Here is a 15,608-nt window from a genome sequence, read left to right as displayed (position 1 = left end):
AGGATTTTGTATTTTATTAAAAATACTTTTCCAAACGTATTTTCTATTTGTAAAATGCAAAATACATTTTTGCCGTTAAAAGTTTTGCTAGTATCACCGATCAAACATTACATAAAATGATCAATGAAAGTTACACTGACCATTAAAGGTATTAGAAGCTTAAAAAGAGGACAAAGAGACATTTCATGATTTCTAATTCTTTAACTGAAGAGAGCCCAAAAAATTCTAAACTCCATGGAAATTGATAATATAACATGTTGGATCGATATTGTTTTCTGGGTTCAATATCATGGTCCATGGAATTTTGAAATTCTAAATTGATATTAGCACCTGCCAAAGCACCACTTATCGTACCTTTAAAAAGTAACTACGAACTTCTATGAATTAGAAAAGCAGCCCGCAAAACAATATCGATTTGATATACGCCAGCTGTGTAAAACTGAAAATTACAAGATATTGTGGTGTGCTAATAAATGCCTGTAATCTAAAATTCTTAGAAAACGATTCGAAAAGCTTCACTTATTAGATGAACCTAAAGCTAAAGAAACTATTGATTCCATTTCTTTCTCTTATTACAATGTGTAAAAGATCAGAAACAAGATGGGGTTGTAGATATTTTGATATAAAATGGTTGATATTGATTTTACATCAATAAAATTATTTGCAACCCTATTTTGGATCTGAACATTCACGCTAAACAAACTATTTTGGCATCAGTGTCACTTTCCCAATTAAAACGGGTAAGAAAAGTAAATAAGGAAGCATATAGAAGAATTATTTGTTGCTAAACTTCAGAAACATAACATAAAGATAGAAAAACTATATCTCAATCTCTTCGAACAGAAAAATATGAATCATACTCAAATCTTCGCAGCTAGTGATATAATGCAAACACCACTTTTAGTCTAGAAAAACTGCAATATTTATAGAATGAGAAAATGCCTGGAAGGTTTTCTTAAAAAATATTTTATACTTAAGTGAATGAAGAAAATTAAATAGGTACTACAAAAAAGTATTTAAATCTGAAACAAGTATTTTGCATATAGCATTTAAAATACAAAAGAGAAATCTAATTTAATTTAAATATTTTTAAAAAACCATATTGTACATCTCTAATGATGGTTAAGCACATTGTATACAATTGGTGTACAATGTTGCAACTATCGGAAAAATGTTGTGCAGATGATAGGGTAACTAGTTTGCGTTTTATTAGCGCGATACCTACTATCATGTTTTCGAAATGTTACGTATGCAGTGTACATCAGTGGCTTCACTTGCAAACAACGTCAAGTTGCAAATAACCGTGTCGAGGTTATCTGAAAATTTGCATGTAAATGTTTGCAGATAAAAAAAATTACAGTATACAATAAAAATGTATAGTGACGATACGTGTTCGGTATGTCCCACTGAATGATATGCAAGGCGATTTTATACGAAAATAAATTTATGGTGTAGTTTCGTTTAATTCCATATTTCATACGTTAAATGCCAGCTTATAACTATCAAACAGTTTCTTACATTAGTTTTAGCCACATCTTTTTTTTAACGTCACATCGTCAGGTGGTAAAATCAAAACTGGATCTAAAACCCCACGACAATGTCACAACATTACAGGGTGTTCCCTGTAAGTCTGATCTCCTTCAGACTCTTTAAAGCTAAATCTTTTTCGTATTTTGAGCATTCAGTTCGACATGGGATTAAAAGTTAATTTTCTTAATTTTCCGGGCTGGACTTTCTGGAAACCATACGCTCTGATTTGACATTACAATTCTCTTACCAAAAAACATAAATAACCTTTTAATTATGTATTTATAACAATCATCATCATCCCCATAAGGCCGTTGTTCCTAAGACTCCACTTCTTCCTATCATGAGCTAATCTTTGCATTTCCTTAAAATTAGAAGATCTCACATACATCCTTAACTATTTGCGAACAGTAATCTTATCTAGGTCTACCTCTACTCCTCTTAAATTCACTTATTTCTTATCGACTTCCATAGAACCCTCTGTTATCCTATTCTCTCTAATACCTCTTCATTTCTAACCTTCTCTGTCCACGGTATCCTCATCATTCGCCTGCAGTACCACATTTCGAACGCTAATCTTTTCATTTCCGCCGCGTCCACCGTCCATATCTGGCACCCGTTGCAGAGTCGAACACCAGAAATACACCTTTACCAATCATTTTCGAATTTCTAAATTAACCATTAGCGAGCATAGACGTGATTTCTGACAACTCGACCCTGCGCTATCCTCTCTTTTATACTGCTCTACTGTTCCTTCCATCCTGACTTATTTGAATTTTTTTGGAATTGTGGCCATCGAAAGGTTTGATCAGAATAATTCAAAGAACATCTTCTCATAGACTCGACACCCAGTCGCACGTCAACGCAGCACTACCACTGAGGATGTCAGCCGCAGTAGCTGACGAAACGTCTGGACAAAATAGTTCACATACCTGTAGACCACGGCCCTATAGCCGGAATCTTCATTCTACTATGGATACAGGCCGTGAAAGCCTTTGACCTTATATTTTCTCATATTTTTTTACAATCGACTAAAATTCATTTTGCTCTGTCTGGTTGGAATTATATCTTTAAACAAGCGTCTTTAATTTGCTAAATTCCTGAGAATGTTGAACTTTCTTTAAAGTCCGCTGCTGACAACATGCTCGAATTTTGCTCGACTGCATCTCTTTCTGTTATACATTAATTGGTGTAACCTTATTCCTTTTTCTTTATTAGTGGCCGCTGCAATTTGTACCTGACATCTCTTTTCTATCTTTACGATATTCCCTCTAACTTTTTCTTGAGAAAATTGATAGCGTTGGCCTGTACTATATGAACGTTGATCATAATGATATTTCGTAGGAATAATCCTTCTTCTGAAGATGGCCTTGTAGGTCGAAACTTGTTAAGAATTTAATAAAAAAATTAAGTGAAAGTTTTCAAAAAGTGTTCTTTTTTTTACTAAATATTCCCTCTAACGTTTGTCGTGAGTAAAAGTAGGCGTTCTGTCAGTAACCGCTCTAGTCTCGTTAGTAAGTTGAAAGAAGACACTAAATGCGACAGTTTTATTGCGAACTATGCCAATTTTGAACACCCCAACTATAGTACATAATGTTCCACATGATGCCTTAGTCTTTAAATTGTTTTTTTAAAGATAAAAAAGACTTCGTAAATTTACAAATCTGCAATTTTAATAAAGAAGATGAAGTTCGAATTTCACAGACAGACGATCTAATTTTCTCTACAAACAAGATTCATTAAGCCTCCACTGAATGAATTAATTAAAAGACGAATTTTTGTTTACAACTGATCGTGAGTTCTTAAATGATTTAATTAATAACAAAAAAAAGGAACTACGTCACGTAATAACAAAATCGGTAGGTACTACTATTAATTCAGTTGCATGAATAGTAATTTATGCAAATAAGCTGTATGTATAAAAATTTTTTTGCAAAACGAACGTTTTCTGCGTAGTTTCCTTTCTTTGTAATTAAATAAACGTTTAATTAGAACTGCAAGCAGCAACAATGCAATTTAATCCTTACATTGTAAACAAACTAGATACGATGACTTTCATTAAAATTAAATTATAGATAATAACTGACACATACCAATAATTGAAAAAATTGATTTTTTAAAGTTTAATTACATTTTGTAAAACATGCAGTATTATTATGATATTATGTATTGTATAACATTATGTTTGTGTGAATAGGTACAAATGTCTTGTAAAGTATCGGTTTAGTTGTGTGAGAAAAATATTTATTAATTGAAATAGTTCTTTCAGATATTCTCGCTATAGCACGATAAATTAATGTTGAGTAATCTATTTATTTTGGATATTATCGTGGATAATATACTTAACATTAATAAGAAATGCGGAAAGGTCTGTGTTAAATTATGAATATTATTAATTGAAAGATTGTTGTTGAAGTCCGGTTCACTTCTATTTTATTTCAAATGTGATACTACAAAGAAAATGGCAACCTACTATTTAAATAAAATAATTAACATATACCTCCAATACAAGATAAATAGAAACAAAATTATAATGGATCATAGCGTGGAATGAGACAGTAATGTAATTTTCCTACAAAAACAACAGTTTCTTCGAAAATATATCATTTTTCTTCATATTATTCATGAGTTACAAGTTGTTGTTTTTCCATCATGAAAGATTGTATTTAATATTTTAATTCAAAAAATTTACATTTGACAAAGTGCTTAATTAAATTATAATTAAAACCTTAAAAACGTAGAAAATAAACTGTACATAAAGAACATTAGGTTCAGTTTCAGAAGTAGATATAGTGAAAATCAACACCTTTCATTAAAAAATGGCAATTTTCGGATAATCGGTTGCTACTAATGTATTAGCTTCTGAAGCATGTTAAAATGACTCTTTTTGGACATATCCACCAGGAGTCACACGTGGCGCGTAACGTGACGCGTGACGTTACACTTTTAGGTTTTATACCCTAGTAAATTTCCTTCTTACCGCCTATAAAGAAGTTTGAAATTCTAAATTCAGAAGTACAACAGGCAGTTACATAATGAATGGTTAAAAATCTCACGCACATACATATTCTCAACAGGGTTTTAAGCATATTATAGAAAAACATTAAGTTTTAATTAAAAACAGTAACAACCGAATGTAAGTCCTGATTTCGAACTCATTGGTTTTCATCTGCACGCTATAGTCAGTTTAATAGTTTGAAAGCCATCAATAGGGAATTATTAATTATCGTTTTCAATGGTGAAGTATTGGGTCGCAGAGTTTAAACGAAACCCGTACGAGCTATGAAGATGAACCTTACAGTGGTCGGTCAAATAAGGTGACTATTCCAGAAGTGTAAAAAAAATCCATAAGGTACTGGGTGACCGTCGACTAAAAGTGCGTGAGTTAACAGTAAGACAGGAATTTCAAAAAGTGTTGTACATCGCATATTGACGGAATGTTTAGGAATGAGAAAGCTGCATGCTAGATGGGTGCTACATTTATTCACAATTGAACAAAAACAAAGTCATGAGGATGTTTCAATCGAGTGTGTAGTCATGTTTTGCAGCAACAGGCCAAGCTTTGCGTCGATTTATAAGTATGGATAAAACATGGGCCAACAAAAAGTGTATCGATCTCAAAGGAGATTGCTTATGTTGAAAAGCAAATAAAATTTTTGCCATTTTTTTTGTTAGGCCGATTGATTCGTATGTACGTAATTCTACTTGTAAATATTATTTCAAAACAATACTTAGCGGAAACAAAAGCCATCAACGACAAAAACATTACGGTATAGCAGATACAGTGGGTTTTACATATATTTAAATTAGTAATGAAGGCCAAGAGAATCGCGCTGCATTTTAAACATTGCATTCAGCGGTCACATTGTGCCAACATACACATAGTACTATGCAGATATGTTCCGCAGTTTATGCAACTATGTATAAATAATTGCCTGCAATGACATTTTGCGTATTACACTTCGATAAATAATACATCGGAGCACATTGTACATTTTTCCATGATCGACATTTGTAGTCATTTAAAGTAGAACTCTTTCGGATTATTAACCAGCCTAAAATGAGAAAAGACAATTGAGATGATGTGTAGATCAATTTATTCAACGACAAAGGGCACGTATTCTGTTTTTCGTATGGTATTGGTTTTAATTGGAAAGCTAATTTTATTCCATTACTGTTTAAAAATGATTTGGGATAGCAGTCGTCCATCATTTGTATACTTCGTTTGGTTTCTGTAGCGATGTGACCTTCAGTTTGACCGGCGCAAAGTAGAAGAGAACAGCACTAGGCCAGAAAAGAAAGGAGACAACTCTCGGCCAAACCGGTGAGGAGCGTATAATCGGTACAGTACTGCACGGAATAATTGACCTTTTTATCCACTACAATTGCATTGCTCAAATGTGCTGTTATTGGTACCAATTACTACTGAAAATATCAACGAGATGTTTATTTATATTTGAAGACATATTCAAAGCTTTAACGATTGTTTTCAATTCGAACTACTATTCATGATTGAACAATACTTTTGGTAGGTACTGTATGAAAAAGTATGTTTAATGAACAAGAGTCGAGAGTATAATGAGCTTTTTTCTGCCTACCTACGATTTTGCCAGCGCGCATCCAAGACATTGGAAGGGGCTTATCGCTAGAGAAAGTAAATGAAGTATAAACGCAGAAAAGAGATGTCAAGTAGGAATTGTAGCGGACACCAAGAAAGAAAAAGAAATAACATTACATCCATTAATGTATAACAGAAAGAAATACAAGCAAGCAAAATTTGAGCGAGTTGCCAGTATCGCACTTTAAAACGAAATTTCTACATTCTAAAGAATTTGGGATAGCAAAGACGCTTGTTCAAAAATATAATACTGACTAGGCAGTAATAAAGCCGACCCTGATTTTTTGCGTACCTAAGCAGCTTCTAATCGCTGCACCGATTACTTATTCGGTTATCTCTTTTCACTTTGTCTGTACTACTCATGAAGCATTTTCTCCTATTCTTTCTAATACCTCTTCATTTCTGACCTTCTCTATCCGTGATGTCCTCATGATTTGTCCATATTTCGAATGCTTCTAACCTTTTCTTTTCCGCCGTTCTCACTGTCCATATTTCGCACCCGTACAGCGCCTTGCTCCAAACATACACCTTTTATAATCTTTTTCGAATTGGTAAATTAACCGTTCCCGAGCATAGAAGCATCTTTTTATTGAAGGCGACCCGATCCTGCGCTACTATTTTCATACAATATTGTTTTGTCAATACCGCTTCCATTTTATTTAAGGCTATCTCCAAGTTATTTTGTATCTGAACAAAAATTCCGAGTTAGGTGCAATAAACAAAAATAATAAATAAAGAAATACGTAATGCAATTTATTATTTTTTTGAATTAAGTAAGTCTTTTTTAGTTGTTAACACGAAATCAGAGGTCACAGTGGCAATTATTGACATGTACTGTTTTTAATAACATTAAAACAGATTAGGTAGCTGTAGTTGTGACAGACAGTAACGTTGTCGCTGCTTAAGTGAACTTTTATATTTTGTTATTTAAAACGCCACGACCGTCTCACAAATTTCCTACATTAGCTTATGTACGAGGGTGGATTGATAAGTTTCCGGCCTGACCAAGAAAAACAAGGTTTTTAAAATTTTTTTTTTTTTATTTCTCAACATAATCTCCTCCAAGGCTGATACATTTCTCATAGCGGTGTTCCAGTCTATTAATGCCATCTCTATAGACTGATTCGTCAAGCTCCTCAAAATAACCATTTACAGNCTTGTTTTCGATTCGAACTACTATTCATGATTGAACAATACTTTTGGTAGGTACTGTATGAAAAAGTATGTTTAATGAACAAGAGTCGAGAGTATAATGAGCTTTTTTCTGCCTACCTACGATTTTGCCAGCGCGCATCCAAGACATTGGAAGGGGCTTATCGCTAGAGAAAGTAAATGAAGTATAAACGCAGAAAAGAGATGTCAAGTAGGAATTGTAGCGGACACCAAGAAAGAAAAAGAAATAACATTACATCCATTAATGTATAACAGAAAGAAATACAAGCAAGCAAAATTTGAGCGAGTTGCCAGTATCGCACTTTAAAACGAAATTTCTACATTCTAAAGAATTTGGGATAGCAAAGACGCTTGTTCAAAAATATAATACTGACTAGGCAGTAATAAAGCCGACCCTGATTTTTTGCGTACCTAAGCAGCTTCTAATCGCTGCACCGATTACTTATTCGGTTATCTCTTTTCACTTTGTCTGTACTACTCATGAAGCATTTTCTCCTATTCTTTCTAATACCTCTTCATTTCTGACCTTCTCTATCCGTGATGTCCTCATGATTTGTCCATATTTCGAATGCTTCTAACCTTTTCTTTTCCGCCGTTCTCACTGTCCATATTTCGCACCCGTACAGCGCCTTGCTCCAAACATACACCTTTTATAATCTTTTTCGAATTGGTAAATTAACCGTTCCCGAGCATAGAAGCATCTTTTTATTGAAGGCGACCCGATCCTGCGCTACTATTTTCATACAATATTGTTTTGTCAATACCGCTTCCATTTTATTTAAGGCTATCTCCAAGTTATTTTGTATCTGAACAAAAATTCCGAGTTAGGTGCAATAAACAAAAATAATAAATAAAGAAATACGTAATGCAATTTATTATTTTTTTGAATTAAGTAAGTCTTTTTTAGTTGTTAACACGAAATCAGAGGTCACAGTGGCAATTATTGACATGTACTGTTTTTAATAACATTAAAACAGATTAGGTAGCTGTAGTTGTGACAGACAGTAACGTTGTCGCTGCTTAAGTGAACTTTTATATTTTGTTATTTAAAACGCCACGACCGTCTCACAAATTTCCTACATTAGCTTATGTATTTCCAGATCCATTTACTCACTTGCTTTTTATTTCGTTACTTCCAATAATTGAATTTCATGTCCCCAGAGAATATTCGACGGGGATAATAGGTAATCTAAATTGTAATGTAAACTTTAAGACTCTTATCAGAATTTGTTAATTAGTTTTTACAGTATTCCCTAACAAACATACAAATACACGAAACATCTATAGAAAATTTTAAGAAATAACGTCTTATTGTGACACTCAGAAGTTTGTAATGTTAAAACAATTGAAATAAAAGAAGTTTGGTAACAGTATTGTACAGATATCTTCCTAACTAACTCGCAAAACGATTCTCATGAGAATTTAAGTGGTTTTATAGTGCTAAGTTAATTTGTTTCCAAAAGTCTCTACGCTATAATTTAGTGCTTTTTTGGTGATCTAATTAAAATTCTAGTGCTCCATTCCTTATATGAATATAGGTTTTCAATGAGGAATAAGGTAGTACACGCACGCCAACGTTTCTTAGTGAAAGAATTTACTTCCAAAAGTACGCTATAATTTAGTGCTTTTTTGGTGATCTAATTAAAATTCTAGTGCTCCATTCCTTATATGAATATAGGTTTTCAATGAGGAATAAGGTAGTACACGCACGCCAACGTTTCTTAGTGAAAGAATTTACTTCCAAAAGTATGCTATAATTTGGTGCTTTTGTAGTGCACTGATTAAAATTTTAGTGCTCCATTCCTTATATGAAATTAGAAGTGGTTTTAAATGAGGGCTAAGGCAACACTCCCACGCCACCATTTCTTAGTGAAAGAATTTACTTCCAAAAGTAAGTATGCTATAATTTGGTGCTTTTGTAGTGCACTAATTAAAATTTTAGTGCTCCATTCCTTATATGATATTAGAAGTGGTTTTAAATGAGGGCTAAGGCAACACTCCCACGCCACCATTTCTTAGTGAACGAATTTGCTTCCAAAAGTAACTACGCTATAATTTAGTGCTTTTCTTGGCGATCTAATTAAAATTCTAGTGCTCCATTCCTTATATGAATATAGGAGATGGTTTTCAATGAGGAATAAAGTAGTACACGCACGCCAACGTTTCTTAGTGAAAGAATTTACTTCCAAAAGTAAGTATGCTACAATTTGGTGCTTTTTTAGTGCACTAATTAAAATTTTAGTGCCCCATTCCTTATATGAAATTAGAAGTGGTTTTAAATGAGGGCTAAGGCAACACTCCCACGCCACCATTTCTTAGTGAACGAATTTGTTTCCAAAAGTCTCTACGCTTTAATTTAGTGCTTTTTTGGTGTTCTAATTAAAATTCTAGTGCTCCATTCCTTATATGAATATAGGAGATGGTTTTCAATGAAGAATAAGGTAGCACACCCATGCCAACGTTTCTTAGTGAAAGAATTTACTTCCAAAGGTAAGTATGTTATAATTTGGTGCTTTTGTAGTGCACTAATTAAAATTTTAGTGCCCCATTCCTTACATGAAATTAGAAGTGTTTTTAAATGAAGGCTAAGGCAGCACTCCTACGCCCCCATTTCTTAGTGAACGAATTTGCTTTCAAAAGTAACTATGCTATAATTTAGTGCTGCAATCAAAATTTATTTAAAAAAACAATTTAGTGACAACCAAAGAGTTACAGTGAATATAATGATAATTTTGTTTCCAGTGGCAAGAAATCTTACTATACTAGCAATATTTTTCAAACTTAGAAGTTTTATTTTAAGCATTTTTCGCTACTCGAGGGAAGAAATCATAATTATACAACAGATCGGATTTAATTATGCATGCACTTCTTCTAAAGCACTTAAAAGTACTAAATTATACTTTTGGAAACAAATTTGATTACTAAGAAATTTTCACTCAGAACTATCACTAATCATTATGTAAAATTTTAATTAAAGCATTAAATTAACACTAAAAAAACACTAATTTCTCATTGAATCGTTCTGCGAGTTTGTGATATGGCTATGCTAGCTTGATATGAGACATATTGCTAAAGAACTTCAAAGGTTAGGTTAAGTACCGAAAGTATTCGGGGAGTATTATCATGCAGGGTGGTAAAGGTTTTTAAAGGTTAAGTTAGGTTACTTAAACAATTAAAAACTTAAAATTAAAAATAAGTGATCGATGAGCTCATTGATAGATAAGTTAAGTGCAAAAACACTATCAAAAATCGTTAAATATGTATACAATTTGAAGGTCAGGCACAGAGTGAAGTTTTGAAAACGCTGTTGAACGTCCAAACGACTCGATACTTTTCTACACACTTAATGTTACTTGAGAATAAAATATGCAAAAAGTGTAGTCCAAAAATACCTTCTTTCATCGCATTAATGTTGAGTTACAGTTGACAAGGTTGGCTTCTTCTGAAGTTATAGAATGTGTTAAAAAATATGGGGTCATTTAGAAGTCGGAAATTTTGAGTACCTCGTATGCAGTCCTATATTATTATACTCATTTTTTTGGTAGAAAATACGTATTTACTATTTGCGCCGTTTCAAATTGTACTTATTAAATATTTGACGATATTAACTTTAAAAACAGCTATGTGCAGACAATCAGGCATATTAATAGGTGTAAATATAAAACATAGAGAGCTGTGTTTATAGAGATACTAACTCAAAAGTTTATCAGTAGGTTATCAAATGCTGCAAAATAAGCAACAAGGGGCAAACTTTTTAAATCACTTTCAACGTTCAATTTTTGAAATAATTGAGGTAGTGGCATGAAATAATACGATTATTATTCAACTAATAAAATTTTCTATTTGATAAGGAACAGTAGGAGAAATGCATTAGATAGTTAATTTTTTCACATTTTTTGGATTTTGGCTTTTTTTTTGTTCTAACCTTGACCCTGTTGTTTTTGCAAGACTATTTATAATTTATTGCTATATTATCAACATGGTTTCGATATCTATTTTTTAAAGATTTAATTTTTCAGACTGAACAGAAGATATAAAAATTTATCCTGTTTTTATAAATAAATATTTACTCAAAATACATCATTTGATATTATTTTAATGAAACTTTCAATTCCGTCACCACCACCAAAGGACATGTCTGACCTATTTTTCGCCTATGCATATAAAAAATAATATCAGTTTACAACATTCTAATAAGTTGACGACGCTACTTATGTAGGTAAGTTTAAGGCATGTAAACTAACCTAACGGATTATGTTCATGGTTAGTGATTTATCGTAACAACAGACGTGGATCTCATCAGCACGCCATAGGCAGTTTTAATAAATCATCGACCAAATTGAAGAACTAAATTCGTTTTTAAAAAATATAAGAGAATACCAACAGGCATTTTCTGAAATTAGGGACAATATGTTCGTGCGTATGCCGTCGATTACAGCCCGAAAATGGGTTGAATAAGACACCTTCGTTACTTCTTATTTTGAAACTAGAGTAACCTACACCTGAATTTACAAACAGTAATCTACTCTAGGTCTACCTCTGCCCCTCTTAACTCCTGTTTCTGCCTCTAATAGATATCTAGATGACCTACCAACCTATTTCGCCCTATTCATACCAACTTCTATAACATCCCGTGACCTCTGTTCTCCTACTCTTTCTAATGCCTCCTCATTTCTAACCTTTTCATAAATTCGATAGGTATTTACATAATTTTTTGAAAATAAATGTTCTCTAGAATTTAGTAATCGTTTATATTTTTTGCTTGGCACTGTACATTTAGCGATTCGCGTTATTGCGCAATAAGTATTTTTAAATATATACATATATGCACTTTAATCAAAATGCAGCAACAAGTTACATATAGTAAGTATCCCAGCTCTCCTGTTTGTACACGTGATCACCGAGTTGCCCAGGCGACCTTTGCCGGTGCATTTCATCTACTTCGAGCACGGTGCACTCACTACCAGTGCAATTAATCGTAGAACGCAAACTCTCTGCGAAACGCGAAGAACAACAAGTCGATTTTAATACCGACATTGTGTTTTGGCATGGTGTAGCTACCTACGAAACAAGCGCAAAACCAATTGGCCGCTATAACAATATCCTTGAACAAAGATCAATCGGTAAATTGCCATGTAGGCACGTTCATAGGTGAGCATTATTATATGTACCTATAGATATGTTGGACGATCATGAAAGAAAAGAGTAGCTAGGTGTAATTTTTAAAATATTCACAAAACACATGTCTAACCTGGACGTGGACGCAGAAGTAGAAGGAGTGGGAGTCATGTCATAGGAATATCCACAGGTTGGGGGTGGCGGCGGCATGTACCACTGCTTCCTAGGCATGATGTATGTGGACATTGTTTTCGTTCAAATCAACCACCGGGTGCAATTAAATCGCACAGGAGAAAATTACACTAACACATCGCGTAAATGTTTAGTACAATGACAGTAAGTTCAGACTCGAAAAACAACGATTAAAACGAACGAGCGTATTACTGAAACAGTAAAAATGGTAATGGCAAAACACAAGGTCGACGCCGGCCGACCGGATTGGCGATATAAAGTATGATGACAAAAACGATTGTAGCAACGTCAACAACAGCGGCGTGAACAGAAATCGCATGCGAAATCGGCGAAGGCTGATTTTTAACTGCGCGGTAGCAGGGAATCTAGCAATGAGCAAAGCAAGTAAGCTAGCAAACCGCGGCCCGGCTCGAAACAGCTCGAACAAAACAGTTGTCGGTGTATAAAAGATGCCACTTACCTTGGCAACAGAGAACCTTCGGGTGACACGCATGCCTCTAGTGGCGAATCCTCTTCCGTTTCGCAGTCACCGCTATCCATGACGGATGATGTAGCAGCAGCAACGTCTAGAAAAATAAATCAGTGAGTAAATTGACACCTGTTGTTGTCGTTCGGCGAAGGTACATAAATATGTAGGTATATGTATGCAGAACGCAATAATGGTTCACGTTGGAAAGGCCGTAGGCCAGCGAGCGCGAGTTGCAGAGCAGTCGATAGCTGTTCCTTCATCACTCACTATTACAGGCTGACCTACAGCAACTTACAGGCGCCTAGGTAACAACACCGGCCTAGGCGAATACTGGGAACCGGTAACCACATCGCAACGGCGCGGCGACGACCCAGCAGTAACTCGGTCGCGTGGGCCATGGACTTTTTAAAATTTTTTCAATTACAGTTTAGAGGATACAATGTAACCTACCAATTTTGAGATGTTATATTTTAAATCTTAGGTAAAAATTTCGAGAGAACTATATTTCATTAGGACAAGGAACAAGACAAGCATCACAATCGACCATTACTTTTTTTGATGTGATATTTACAATAAATTTTAAAAAACAAACATTTCATGTAATCAACCATTAATCCTTATTAACTTGGTCAAACTGTACAGTTAATTTTGTCGCAAAAATTGCGATTACCTTACCACCTTACTTTTGATACTGAACTGAATTTTTAAATATTAACACCGGTTTCGATCGATAACTTACTGAAATTTTAATGGAATCTGGGGAAAAGACGAGCCCTTGAAACTTGTAACTGTTTTCTCAAATTTATCAAAATTTGTCTTTATCATTTTCAGTACAGCGGGTAAAAACCCGCTTCTTGTCGACAAGGGATTAGTAATGGTAAATATATCGTTCTTTGCCGTGTAAAAACAATAATAAAAATATATATACTCAGTGGAACCTGGTTATAACAATATCGCTTATAACGACAACTTGTCTTGTAAATTCTTTTAATAACGACACGAGGTTATTACGCCAAAAGTTTGTCAGACGCTGTAACCAAATCTTGACGTATATCAATCATACTGTAACGGTATGACTAGAAATTTAATTCACTAGTAGATTGCATCCGAAAATGCAGTTGTTTTCGGGTAATTCATATTCTGTCAGAAAATAATATTTAAGCTGGTAAACTATGGCTTTCAAGGTACCTATACCATATACTACACCATGAAAGAAACTATGCCGATAGCAAACAACAACATGCAGCGCAAGCTGCCGAAAGATGAGCAGACGTTTGCGGTTGATAACAGTTTCCTTGGTGTCGTATCCGCAGCGCCGCGACAGTTTAATAAATATGTAAGCTTATGTAAACCTGAGCAGAAATTTCTTAGGGAAATCCCTAACACGATCCGCGCCGGATAGGGTTTTACTAGGGCGCATCTTATTAGGGCATTGGAATTTGGTTCTGATCCGGTACTAACATAGAAATACCTACTAGGCTGTCCCTGATAAGGTCCTCATTTGAATTGCCTCATTCAAGCCGTATTAAGAAATTCTCTATTTTAACCTATCTGGCCTTGATGTGGTACGCCTGACCTTGCCCTAATAGGCTGTGCCTGATTAGATCCTAATCCAATTTGCCTGATTCAAATCCTATGACGGAATTCTCTATTTTTATCTATCTGGCCCTGATGTCGTCTGCCTGACTTTGCCTTAGTAGTCTGTGCCTGATTAGATCCTGATCTAATTTGCCTGATTCAAATCCTATTACGGAGTTCTCTATTTTAACCTATATAGTCCTGATGTGGTATGACTGACTTTGCCCTACTAGTCGCGTGCCTGATTAGATCCCGATCTAATTTGCCCGATTCAAATCCTATTACGGAATTCTCTATTTTAAACTATATGGTTCTGACGTGGTATGCCAGACTTTGCCCTAGTAGGCTGTGCCTGATGAGATCCTGATCTAATTTAACTGATTTAAATCATATTACTTAATTCTCTATTTTAACCTATCTGATCCTGATGTGGTATGCCTGACTGTGTCCTATTAGACTGTGCCTGATTTGGTCCTGATTCGAATCCCATTACGGAATTCTCTATTTTAACCTATCTGGTCCTGATGCGGTATGCCTGAGTTTGCCCTAGTGATTAGATCCTAATCTACTTTGCCTGATTCAAATCCTATTACGGAATTCTCTATTTTAACCTATCTGGTTTTGATGTGGTATGCCTGACTTTGCCCTAGAATTTGCCTGATTTAAATCCTATTACGAAATTTTCTAGTTTAACCTTTACGGTTCTGGTGTAGCATACCGGACTTTGCCCTAGTAGGCTGTGCCTGATTAGACCCTGATCTAATTTGCCTGATTCAACTCCTATTACGGAATTCTCTACGGGTTTTCCAATGCTTGCAAATTTTTAAAAAAATATACGGCTTCTGCGATATTGACTTTCACGAGAAATTTATCAAATTATCTCTTATTACTTAGTTTTTAATGTCTCAAAATCAAACAGAGTAGATTCACGGT

The 15,608-nt window shown here is 34.5% G+C and overlaps 1 protein-coding gene across 2 annotated transcripts in view; it reads right to left on the bottom strand.

Annotated features, from left to right (window-relative positions):
* LOC108732433 (neuronal PAS domain-containing protein 2) overlaps positions 1-13,226 on the bottom strand; it is a 45,829-nt gene extending 32,603 nt beyond the window's left edge. The window contains exon 1 of one of the 2 annotated variants that reach the window (XM_025981062.1): positions 13,089-13,226. In XM_025981062.1, the coding sequence (XP_025836847.1) occupies positions 13,089-13,168 (80 nt within the window). In that variant the 5' untranslated portion in view covers positions 13,169-13,226. Of the gene's footprint in view, positions 1-12,569; positions 13,051-13,088 lie in introns of those variants that run through there. The other variant, XM_018463225.2, reaches the window with a different exon arrangement.
* Between the last annotated feature and the right edge of the window lie 2,382 nt (positions 13,227-15,608).

The sequence above is a fragment of the Agrilus planipennis genome, unplaced genomic scaffold (genome assembly GCF_000699045.2).
Source record: "Agrilus planipennis isolate EAB-ADULT unplaced genomic scaffold, Apla_2.0 scaffold10, whole genome shotgun sequence".
Taxonomy (NCBI): domain Eukaryota; kingdom Metazoa; phylum Arthropoda; class Insecta; order Coleoptera; family Buprestidae; genus Agrilus; species Agrilus planipennis.
The sequence above is the reverse complement of the archived record's forward strand: the minus strand, read 5'-3'. Positions and strand labels throughout refer to the sequence as shown.